A 12,448-nucleotide genomic window follows, 5' to 3' on the forward strand; every position below is an offset into this window, starting at 1 on the left:
TTAGTATAAATGTATTCTGTCATTTGGAAAGATGCTATATTGTCATCCCTATAGTATTTTATGGATATTTAAGTTATCCTCTTCTGTTGCAGATGATGCAGAACAACACCAATATGAAGAATGGCTTCTTCACACCCAGCAGTTACTTCAAATGCAGTTGAAATTTCTGGAGGAACAGATTGGAGTTCACCGCAAATCACGCAAGGCACTGTGTGCTAAGCAACGCACTGCTAAAAAAGCTGGCAGGGAGTTTGCTGAGGCAGATGCAGAGAAGCTCAAGTTGGTTACAGAAGAGCAGAGCAAAATTCAAAAACAGCTTGACCAGGTAGGCAGACCTTAAATAATCTAATGAAGACAACTGCAGCATTTTTTACAAGTTTACCAACTTGGCAGTTATTATCTTGATTCGCCATTTTATATCAGTTCATATTTATTCTGTTCTAGGTACGCAAGCAGCAGAAGGAGCACACCAATCTTATTGCAGAGTACAGAAGCAAGCAGCAGCAGCATCAGCAAGGCTCAGGTCTTATTACCCCGGGTCATTCTGCACAGGGGGCACCCCCTCATATGTTTCCCAAAATGCCTGCCCAGATGATGATGGGCCAACAGGGAACGCCAGTAATGGGCCAGCACCCTGGTATGATCCCCCAAGGTGGAATGCCTATCAGGATGCCACAAGGGCAGCCCTTTATTGGAGGAGCCCAGCCTCAGCTTCCCGCACCACTCGGTGCCAGTGGTGTCACGGCCCCAGGTCCTCCTGGGGCTCCAACAGGATTCTTTCCACAGGGGCCTGGAATGCAAGGCGCAGACCCAAGGCTTCTCCAAGAAAGACAGCTTCAACATAGGATGCAGATGGCAAAGCTCCAACAACAACAACAACAACAGCAGCAGCAGGTGACAATGGGGCAGCAGTCGATGCCACACCTAAATCAACAGCCTGGGTTAATCACTCAGCCACAGTCTGGTATGATGGGGAACCCACTTATGGGCCAACAACAAGTAAGCACCCAACAGGGAATGCTAGCCAACCAGGCCAGTCAGCAGAGCATGGTGCAGGTTCCACAAGGAATGGTTGGAGGCCAGTCTGTTGCTCCACCACCACAGAACATTGTAGGAGGTCAGCCCATTAACCACGCCCAGGCAATAATGGCAGCTCAACCTGGAATTATGGGGAACCAGCCAGTTGCACCATCACAGCAACAGAGGCCTCAGCTGATGATGAGTCAGCACGGAATTGTTGGAGCTCCAGGCCATCCTGGCCTCAGGGGTCCGCAGGCCCAATTGACTCCACAACAACAAAATATTCTGGCCCAACGCATGATAGCATCTCAGCAGCAGCAGCAACAACAGCAGAATCTTGCAAAGAATTTGGCCCACCTCCAGCAACAGCAAATGGCACAGCAAAGACAACCAACACAATTGATCAGTCAGTCTAGCCAAGAAGCAGGAGGGCTCTCCCAACCCTCAACCCCACAGATGGGCTCCTCGCCTTCAGCAGGAAGTATCACACCCCAGCCACAGGGAACTACAGACAGCCAAAACTCAGGCCCCAAAGAGGGTGGGATTCTGAGCCTTGACCCAAGAACACCCCCACAGCAGAGTGCACCCTCCACTCCAAATCAGATGTCTCAACTAGGATCTGCAAATGATCATCAAACTGATTTTGGAAGGCAGCAGTTGCAACAACAGCAGCAGTTGCAACAACAACAACAACAGCAGCAGCAGTTGCAACAACAACAACAACAGCAGCAGTTGCATCAACAGCAGCATCAGCAGTTACAACAACAACAACAACAGCAGCAATTGCAACAACAGCAGCAGCAGCAGCAGTTGCAGCAGCAGTTGCAACAGCAGCAGCATCAAAACCAGGTTTATATGGCCCAGCAGCAACAAGCAAATCCTCACTCTGTACCAGATCAGCAAACAAATTTAGTTGGAAACCAACAAACTGGTGTACTTCAGCAACAGCAGCAACAATTTCCGCTCACTCTCCAGAGGCAAGGTCCCCTCAGTGCTGACAAGCCTATTTTGATGACTGTTAAAGAAGAAGGGAAGCCAATAGATTTCTTAGCTCAACAGCAACAGCAGCATACAGCTCAAAATACCATGCAGCAGTCACAAGATCCCAACATCCAGCAGCAGATCATGGCCCAAAACCATCCTGGCCAGCCACAGCCTGCTGTTATGGGCCATAATCCACAACAGCAAGCCATATTAGCACAGCAGCAAAAACAACAGGCCATAATGGGAATGATGAGAGCCCAGCAGCAAGGAATGATTGCACAGAGGCCTGGGGCTCCAACTGGACAGATCCGCATCCCAGCTAGCATTGCTCAAAATCCTCAGCTCCGTAATCTTCCCCCAAACCAGCAGCTTCAGCACATCCAGGCTATGATAGCACAGAGGCAGCTCCAACAGGGACAGATGTTACGGATGTCAGTGCCTCAAGGACAGCAGGGTCAGCTGAGGCCTCACATGCCACCAGGACAGATGCCACAGGTTGGGCAGCATATTCCAGGGATGGAAGGCCAACAACAGATGCCATATGGAGCCATGGCAAAACCTGTGGGTGCTCAACAACAGTTGGGCCAACAACCTGGTGTCGCTCCTCAGATCCAGCACGGGATGATGGTCCCTGGACAACAGCAGCCACAAGCAGGGGAAATGATGCAGCAACATATTATGAGAAGCCCGGTACCAGTGCCACGTTCCCCCATGGACCAGGGCCGTATGATAAGGCCAACATCTCCACGACAGCCATTGGCGAACTCTCCTGTGGATCCACAAAGGCACACATTTAATCAAGCTATGGGTATGCGACCACCCACTCCTAACCAGAACCAACAACATGCACTAATGGCAGCTGCAGCAGGCCGCATGCAGGGCTCTCCCTCCCATGCATATTCTCCAAGAGGGCCCTTCGGAATGAGCCCAGCCCACCCGGCCTCACCACATTCATCCCATGTCTCCTCGCCGTCTGTGTCGGACGGTAGGGCTGGAAGGGGGAGTCCATATAGCCACATAAAGGCATCCCCACTCAGGTCACCTGGAGCCAAAAGTCCCCTTGATTGTCCAGGACTGAAAGTAGAAACTCAGACATCAGGCAATGACACATCTCAGACAGTAGCAGTCATCCACAATGGGCCACAAAAAGACATGAATTTTCATCAGCGGTCCCAGCAGCTTACAGAAAGCCATCGTCACCACATGGGCTCTAGGGAAGGAGAGGTATGCAAAATGACCCTACAGAACATTAAACAGGAACCAAGGGAGGTTCACTGTGACGGTGCAGCAGAGGCTCATCTGGGGATAATAAAGCGAGAAGCAACAGGTGAGGCGGTTACTTCTGGGAACAATACTGGCTTTATTAATGCTGGAAACATGGCTGGAGACTCTGCAACTCAAGGTCCTAGATCTGAGACTGGACAGCAACTACTGCAGAAACTCCTGAGAACCAAGAACCTTCAGCTCGGTGCTCAGAGGCCTTCTGAAGGCATCCACAATGAGATCAATGGCCACATCAACAGTAAACTTGCAATGCTGGAGCAAAAGCTCCAAGGAACTCCTCGAAACATGGAGGTAAGTTTTTCTCAAGGGCCTTCTTTCATTTGCTGTTGTTTGTGGTGAAAGAGCCTCTCATTCATTTTCTCCACCCTTTACAGGACTTGCAGTCTTTAACAAAAAGGGCTCCTGTACAAAAGGCAAAGCGCACAAATAAGGCAGCTGGAGACAGAGGGCCTAATGCCAGGAAGAAGAATAAGAAGGAAGAAGTTGGAAAAAGTGCCGAAGCCCTAATAAAGCAACTCAAACAGGTAAATGGATGGCAACAATGTATTCACGTATATTCAAGTTTTGCCAATACTGTTTTGAAAAGTGGACTAATGAACTTGTACCCCTCAGGGTCTCTCTCTGCTTCCGCTGATGGAGCCCTCAATCACTGCCAGTCTGGATTTGTTTGCCCCTTTTGGAAGCAGCCCTGCCAATGGCAAAGCCCAGCTCAAAGGATCCTTTGGAAATGCAGTGCTGGACAATATCCCAGACTACTATTCTCAGTTACTCACCAAGGTAAATCTAAGCCTTACCAGTGGTCAGTTGGTGAAGGCTCTGAAAACATTTGTTTGTTAATAAATGCTTCTTCAACTTCAAGAACAATGTCCTAATTAAATAAGTATATTGTTTCATGCCTTTTACAGAGTAACCTCAGCAACCCACCAACACCCCCGTCCTCCCTGCCACCTACTCCGCCGCCCTCAGTGCAGCACAAGCTGCTGAATGGAGTGACTCCTGGGGAGGAGCTGCCTGAGGGTCAGAAAGCCACAGAGCGAGCACAAGAGCCAATGAGTAAACACTGAAGGATCTGCCACGAAATTATAGTGTTTTCATGAACATTTAATTTGCAGTTCTATAGTAGCTGGGTCCTAAGTTCTCTTTAACTTTCCCTGCAGAATCGGTTACAGAGGAGGTTAAGAGTGTCGACATCCTCGCAGCTCTCCCCACGCCACCGCATAACCAGAATGAGGACATCAGGTACAGCAGGAAGATTGTTTTGGGTTCTTTGCCAGCCAGAACAAATGGATTTCCTGTTGTTTAGTGGCTATGTGGTTTCTTTTTTATTTTGCAGAATGGAGAGTGACGATGAGGATGCCCCAGAAAGTATCATCCCGGCATCATCCCCCGAGAGTAATGTAGGAGAGGAAACGCCTCGTTTCCCTCACCTACGGGAGCCTAAAGAGGAGGAGACGGAGAGAGCAATATCCCCCATCATCCCTCTCATACCTCGCACTGCCATACCAGGTGTTGTACAACATTTTAAACATAACTCCCAAAAACTAGAGCAACATTGCTCGTATATATCAGTACGTTCTGTATAAATCCATTTTGAGTGTTTCATTACACAAGAATCATTACATTTTTTAAATCCATTTACAATGGATTTACACGTATACTTCTCCTGTAGCATTCCCAGAAAACAAACAAATTGAAGCGGCTGATGGCAAAGTACTTCCCACATCCAACCACTGGGACAAGGCCAAAAGCAACGAGGTGTCTGTTACCTTCACATTGTCCTCTGCTGCAGCTAAGGTACTCAGCCATGATATCATTGCACCTTGTTGAACTTTTCTGTATCTTTATGCATCGTTAAAAAACAACTTGAACTGTATTTTTCTCCAGAAACTGAACCACGTGATGATGGCCATGGCCCAGTTGCTTCACATTAGAATGCCTGGTTCTTATGAGGTGACTTTTCCTCCCCAAAACCCTGACATGTCTGGAGGGGATGGGCCTGGGAAAGGACCCGGACAGTCAGGTATGAATTTACAGACTGTTTTGTTCATCTGGACTGTCCTGTTGTCTCACTGGGTCACAACAACCTGGTGTGAACCAGTCAAGACGTTTCTCATGTAAGCCTGCCACACCGAGTCATGCGGTATATGACCTGTATCATTCACTTACAATATAAAGTATCTGTTAGAGGGAAAACAATTTCATATTGTTTTCCTTTCGTGTGAGTTGAGCAGAGGTTCCTTCTCAAAACATTTTGGCATTGTAGTGAAGTGACTACATTCACACACTGGCAATGGTCTCAGACACAAATGCAGGAGTGTAAGTGTGTTAATCGGTAAGTGAAGACTAATGTTAAAATGGTGGTGTTTTCCAGGGGCTGTGTGTACAAAGGACAGTTCTTCACCTAGTCAGGACGAGTGGCTAAGGCAGTTTGACGTGTCTCTACCAGGCTGTACACTGAAGAAACAAGTGGACATTCTGGCACTCATCAAACAGGTCAGTCATCGCATCGACCGTTCTTGAAAACGCAGTCCTTGTAATATGTATTTGTTGAATGCTGTGAATTTCATTTGTGCATTTTTCTCTCAGGAATTTCCAGAAAAAGAAGACAACCCGGTCCAGCACTGTTACACAACCAAAGTTAATGACCTGGATGTGCGCCACCTTCCTATTATACCAGTGGAGGAATCTCCACCCCCTTCACCATCTCCTCCACAACCTCCCCCACCTGTGTCCGATCCAACTATTGAAGCTGAGCCTTCCAAAAAATCTGCTTCTCCATCGCCCTCTCCTCCCAGTCCCACCAGTGTCCGGATCAAGACAGAGCCGGACCAGGACGATGGTCCTTCTATTGATGCTGCTCAACCACCTGTTGTCACAGAGTCTAATGATGCTGCTCCAGAGTCAGTCACTGATCCAGCAACTGCTCCTGCAGTTCCTGATCCCACTGCTCCTACTGAAGATGAACAAGATTTGGGTCCTGCTGCCAAGGAAGAGGACTCTGCTGCTGATCCAGTTCAACCTCCTAAAGATTCTCCCAACACCACTGAGTGTTCCCCCAAGGCTCTGAAGCAGCGAAGGCCACTCTCCCCCGATGAGGAGGTAGTGCATCCCAAAATGAAAAAATGGAAGGGGATTCGCTGGAAGCGTCTTCAGATTGTCATCACAATACGTAAGGGCGGGTCGAAGAAGGAGAGCAGCCGTGAGGTGTCAGAGCTGATGGAGCGCTTGCGCATTACCCTTCGACCAGACAGGCTGCCTCGGGATAAACGTAAATGCTGTTTCTGCCACGACGAAGGTGACGGGGCCACAGATGGGCCTGCCCGCCTGCTTAACATCGATGTGGACCTGTGGGTGCACCTTAACTGTGCCCTGTGGTCCACAGAGGTGTATGAAACACAGGGTGGTGCCCTCATCAATGTGGAGGTAGCCCTGCGTCGCGGGTTGCGGACTCTCTGCGCGTACTGCCAGAAGACGGGTGCCACCAACAGCTGCAACAGGCTGCGCTGCCCTAACGTCTACCACTTTGCCTGTGCAATCCGGGCACGCTGCATGTTCTTCAAGGACAAGACCATGTTGTGCACTCAGCACAAGCTGAAGGGCCCCAGCGAAGATGAACTCAGCGCCTTTGCCGTTTTGCGGCGCGTCTACATTGAGCGTGACGAGGTGAAGCAGATTGCCAGCATCTTGCAGCGAGGAGACCGCATCCACCTGTTCCGTGTCGGTGGTCTCATCTTTCATGCTGTTGGCCAGTTGCTTCCCTCCCAAATGACCAACTTCCACTCACCCACTGCCATCTTCCCCGTCGGCTACGAGGCAACACGCATCTACTGGAGCACCCGCGTGCCCAACAAGCGCTGCCGCTACCGCTGCCGCATCAGCGAGGATGACGGCCACCCCCTGTTTGAGGTGCGTGTCCTGGAGCATGGCATGGAGGATTTGCAGTACCGTGACACTACTCCAGATGGTAAGAACTTATACACTGCTCCCACGTTTTTGTACTGTGCCAATTTAACCATTGACTGAATTTGATACTCAATCTTTGTCTACAGTGATCTGGGACCAGGTGGTTCAGCAGGTGGCTAAACTCCGGGATGAGTCGTCCATGTTGAAGCTGTTCACTGAACATCTCAAAGGAGAGGAAATGTACGGCCTCACAGTTCATGCTGTCATGCGAATCACTGAGTCGGTAAGAACTTTCATCAGGAATGGACATCACTTGGTTTCACGTTTATTTTGTCTTTAGTTCCCTGAGGCTACATTTGATTTAGTCTCATGGGGCCCCCCACAGAGTCAGACAGAAAACCCCTGTTACAGATTGAACTCAACATCATAAGCAGACCTGATATTTGAAAAGCTTGACCACACTCCCTGCGACTAGAACCCTTGGACTACATAGCCACACAAGTCACGCAATGACATCACAAGTCTACTGTCCATAAAAGTACAGAAAATAATACATGTCACTGTTGTGTTTAAGTTGCCTGGAGTAGAGAACTGCCAGAACTATCAGTTCCGATACGGCCGTCACCCTCTGATGGAGCTGCCTCTGATGATCAATCCCTCTGGCTGTGCTCGCTCCGAGCCCAAGGTCCCCACACAATGCAAGAGGTAAACCATCAGCAATGAGACTTTACAGTAACACCTAACATGCTCTTGAGGGCACATTATCATGGAGAGTGTCTTTTACTTATTATATATATTATTTTTTGTCTCAAGGCCACACACTCTGAATAGTACCAGCGTGTCAAAGGCCTACCAGAGCACGTTTACTGGCGAGCTCAACACGCCGTACAGCAAGCAGTTTGTCCACTCCAAGTCGTCCCAGTATCGGCGCCTGAAGACCGAGTGGAAGAACAACGTGTATCTGGCGCGGTCCCGCATCCAGGGCCTCGGTCTGTATGCTTCCAAAGATCTGGAGAAGCACACCATGGTCATCGAGTACATTGGCACTGTCATACGCAACGAGGTGGCTAATCGCCGCGAGAAGATCTACGAGTTGCAGGTACATCAATAAAAACACTTTAACACGAAGTAAACCAGAGTTTTTATATGTTTGGTAACATGTATTTGGTTGAAGTGCCCCAAATGATTGTAAAATGGACCTTTTTTTAATTTGAACCTTTTTCTCTTTTCTTGGCGTAACGTAGAACCGTGGGATCTACATGTTCCGCATCAACAACGAGCAGGTGATCGATGCCACTCTGACTGGGGGCCCAGCTCGGTGAGTGTTGATCTGTTACCGGTTGTCTCAGTGGAAATCTCTTGAGTCTTGTATGTTTTTAACTGACCCTTCTTTTTTTTCTTCATCCTTTCCAGCTACGTCAACCATTCCTGCGCCCCCAACTGTGTCGCCGAGGTCGTGACCTTTGACAAAGAAGACAAGATCATCATCATTTCCAGCCGCAGGATCCCGAAGGGAGAAGAGGTGCAGTGCATTAGAAACCTGACCACCTCTCAATCTTGCATGTCTCCTTCATTTTTATGAATGTGTCAATCTTTTCTGAAATCTCAGCTGCTTGTTCAACTGTGTCTGTTTTCTTAATTCCAGCTGACATACGACTACCAGTTTGACTTCGAGGACGACCAGCACAAGATCCCTTGCCATTGTGGAGCCTGGAATTGCCGCAAGTGGATGAACTAAGGAGAAGACAGAAAGAAACGTGGAGAACTTCCCCTTCTCGCTGGCGCCAGAACACTCCTGCGCCAAAGCCTTTGAATCCTACATAGCCAGTGCATAAGCTGTTCTGAAAGACGCGGATGGAAGAAGGCTGGCCGCCGTCATTGAGAGAGACTAACGTGGTGACACCTGTAGCCAAAGGTTTGAAGAGCATTAATCAATAAAAAGCAACCGACCGCCTCCGTCAGCAGCAGCAGCAGCAGCAGCAGCAGCAGCAGCAGCAGCCTGATGGTGGGAGTGACTTTTTATGTCTGGACTAGTGAAACACCCTCTCCTAAGCCAAAACCCCTTTTCCCTCTTCGACTGTTCTCAATAAGCTGACAGTGGCTGCAAAACAATCCTCAACACCTACCAAATGATTCTGACCCTCTGATATCGATACTCGTAGTGCAGAGCTCAGCTGGAGCTGCGTCAAAAAGCCATTTTTAAAAATACTAAGAATGAACTAATAATGCATTTTTATGTTTTAAGACGGACCTATTCCCTGTCGCACCTAACCACCACCCCTCACCCCCCTTACCTCCCAGAAAAGGCACTTTCCCCATCAAGTCATCAATGAAGACAACACGGATATTGGCTAGCTAGACAATCTTGATGTGGCTCTGTGTAAGAACTACATGTGATCGATGGAAAAAGGAAAAAAGAAAAGAAAGAAAGATGTAAGTTAATATAAAAATTTGCGATGCTATTGTTCTGTGGCTCCCGAGGGCCCAGATGTTCTGACTGTGCGGAGTCCCAAGGTGGGTTAGTTGGACCCAGTCTACCTCATTATTGATTTAGCGGGAAGTGACTGCTTTGTATGAAAAACTGTTAACTGCTACTGTGGAACCGTGGGGGGGACGGGGGAAACGTTTTTATGGGCTTAGCCTTCTCGGACAAGCAGGGAATCTTAAGCAGCAGGTTTGCTCTATCTACTCTATGCTGATGGTAACTTACAAAAAATGAGCCAACATAATTATTATTCATGAATTATTTATACAGATGAACTATATGACAGTTTTGATAAAGATATTGCATTAAAGTCACAATCAGAAGCTTAGTGGATGTCCTGTATGCCACCAAATCATCCTGGATATTGATGTAGCTTTTTTCTTTTCTTTCTTTCTTTTTTTTTTTTTACTTTTTAATTTATGCGTCTCCCAAACCATGCGATCAACTGTGTGAAAGCACAATAACATCCACCTTTTTTTAAAAAAGTTGCTTGAAGCTGTTAACGGTTGTGAGTGAACGGCTCTCGGATCACAGGACACTCGGGAGTTGAGAAAAAATGAATCATGTACACATTTTTGCTTGTCGCCTCACACATCGGAGTTCCGCTCGTTTGAAAACCAGCCGGCGAACGCATGACTACTGTCCCGTCTGATGTTTTTTTACTTCTTCCAGCAGATCGGTCAGTCTTCACACGGCTCAACCTTAAACTTTGAATCATGCCTCTTCCTTCTCTGTGTTCTGTAGTGGACTGTTGTTAAACTTTACTGTAGTAAGTCTTCCTCTGCCTGAGTCCAGTCTGCAGTGTTTCTACTTCCCCCCTGTAGTGTGCTTTTCTAGTGCTGGTACTGTCCTCTCGAGGCTGAACGGACGGCAGGGAAAGACTTATTGGAAAAAAGGGCATTTGTTTTTAATTTCTATGTGAGATGAATGAAAAAAAAAAAAGTCTTTAAAGGGAGCTTTACTGAAACTCCACCTTCCCATTACTGCTTTGTTTTCCTCCTTCCCCCGAACCTAAGACCTCACATGATTTAAAAATGCAAAAGTTGTACAAACTGTATATATATTATATGCATTTAGGGGACAGCAACTCTTTATCCAGCCCCTTTGTAATCAATAAAGTCAAAAAGTGTAGAGAAATAAAATTGAAGAAGAAAAAAACCCATCAACCACTGGATATCATTTTAACAAAGACAAAGCTGTATATATATATAAATATATGTAAAATGGCAAACTAATATCTTTATGTATATGAACCAGAGTGTTTTGCATTTACCTGTTTTTTCTATTAGTGTTTTTTGCTATAAGCTCTCAGAGACGAGTTTGTTAAACTAGGTGTGAGATCTTCTCCAATCAGTTGCGACGAGAAGCGACGAGGTGATTTCACAGAGCCGTTTGGATCCGCGTCGTTGATTCAGACGTGAGGATCACTTCTCGCATAAAGCAGTACAACGGTGCATAGCATTTGTATTTATGTAATATTGTCCGTGTTTATTTTTTCATTTTTATTTATGCTACTGCTTGTTGATTACCAAAACCTGTCCCTTAATCGGTTACAATTGGATTGATATTACTCTTGAATGGAAAATCTTGAACTCCCTAGAATAATGTTGTGTTTTGCTTTTTTATATCTTCCCTATAGAAGTGAATGTGTTGGTAAACCTTGTGAAATGTTTACTTGGCCTAATGTATGTTATGATGTAATACTCTAAAGTTAATCCCGTACTTAACCTGGTAATGAATTGCACTCTCATAGTATAACGGAGAACTTCTCTAAAGTGGTAGATATTGATCAAGTATCCGAAGCAGTGATATATATATTTTTTGGTATGTTTCTATTTCAAGGGAAGATCAATGACGAGACACATTATGCCGCTCACTGGATTTTAGAATGAATCATTTTTAACTTCTCTGAATCTCTTTAATTTAAATTCTCTGCATATCGTATAATTTAATAAAGTTTGCTCAAAATTGAAGGTTTTTTTTAACCTCACCTACTTTTTAAAAAAAAAGACAAAAAGATGTTGCATCTGTACAGCAGAGATACTTTTCGGGAATATGAATAAATATAATGATCATTTTTATTGTATGTGGCATGTTTTGTATGGATATTATTTTGAATTGTACATATTTTTTTCAGGACGCCAGAGGTTGCATCTCTTTATATACAGCTTTCCCACTCCCTCTCCCCCTTCATCTTATTTCTTTGTCTGCTTTTGTTTCTTGTAAAGGAAAATAAAATGCATTTTAAATATGTGCTCATTGTTCTTTTCTTTTCCTTTTTAATCTTTAAAAATAGTAATTTTAAGAAAAGATTTTTCATGAAGACCTTTCTACGGTACCTCATGGCGTCGTCATCACATGACAGGTGTTGAACTTTGATCACGTAATCACAGGTGAAAGGACACATCTAATGAAGGCCACAATCTGTCTCATTCTGGCTCTGATATGTACGATACTCTGTTGATTTGATAAATACAGACGGCTCAAGCGTCATGTTATCTTCTGATAAGCCTTTAATATATCTTTGCATGAAATGAAGACTGTGGCTTTTATTCCCCACTTACACTGAAAGAGATGTCTTGAATAAGACACCTGAATCTCTGACCTGTTTGAAATAAGTTGCATTGTGGGAATTGTAGGCACCATGTTTTGGCAAGGAAAGAGAATGTGCAGGATAACAAAAAAAAACAACAATCTCTGGCTTAGCTGCATCCTTCTTTGAAAACATGAATAAATCTGACAGCGACTGCAATGATCCATCGGTGGAGAAAA

General features: G+C 46.0%; 1 protein-coding gene across 6 annotated transcripts in view; it reads left to right on the forward strand.

Annotated features, from left to right (window-relative positions):
- kmt2d (lysine (K)-specific methyltransferase 2D) overlaps positions 1-11,757 on the forward strand; it is a 29,764-nt gene extending 18,007 nt beyond the window's left edge. For all 6 annotated transcript variants that reach the window (XM_047330761.1, XM_047330765.1, XM_047330763.1 and 3 more), the window contains exons 39-55: positions 93-325; positions 445-3,579; positions 3,663-3,812; positions 3,901-4,065; positions 4,194-4,341; positions 4,446-4,527; positions 4,622-4,794; positions 4,958-5,082; positions 5,173-5,308; positions 5,660-5,781; positions 5,875-7,252; positions 7,338-7,474; positions 7,766-7,896; positions 8,005-8,290; positions 8,436-8,509; positions 8,605-8,713; positions 8,837-11,757. In XM_047330761.1, coding sequence (XP_047186717.1) covers positions 93-325; positions 445-3,579; positions 3,663-3,812; positions 3,901-4,065; positions 4,194-4,341; positions 4,446-4,527; positions 4,622-4,794; positions 4,958-5,082; positions 5,173-5,308; positions 5,660-5,781; positions 5,875-7,252; positions 7,338-7,474; positions 7,766-7,896; positions 8,005-8,290; positions 8,436-8,509; positions 8,605-8,713; positions 8,837-8,929 — 6,677 coding nt within the window. In that variant the 3' untranslated portion in view covers positions 8,930-11,757. The remainder of the gene's footprint in view (positions 1-92; positions 326-444; positions 3,580-3,662; positions 3,813-3,900; positions 4,066-4,193; positions 4,342-4,445; positions 4,528-4,621; positions 4,795-4,957; positions 5,083-5,172; positions 5,309-5,659; positions 5,782-5,874; positions 7,253-7,337; positions 7,475-7,765; positions 7,897-8,004; positions 8,291-8,435; positions 8,510-8,604; positions 8,714-8,836) is intronic.
- The last annotated feature ends 691 nt before the right edge of the window (positions 11,758-12,448 follow it).

Source organism: Scophthalmus maximus, chromosome 3, assembly GCF_022379125.1.
Source record: "Scophthalmus maximus strain ysfricsl-2021 chromosome 3, ASM2237912v1, whole genome shotgun sequence".
Classification (NCBI taxonomy): domain Eukaryota; kingdom Metazoa; phylum Chordata; class Actinopteri; order Pleuronectiformes; family Scophthalmidae; genus Scophthalmus; species Scophthalmus maximus.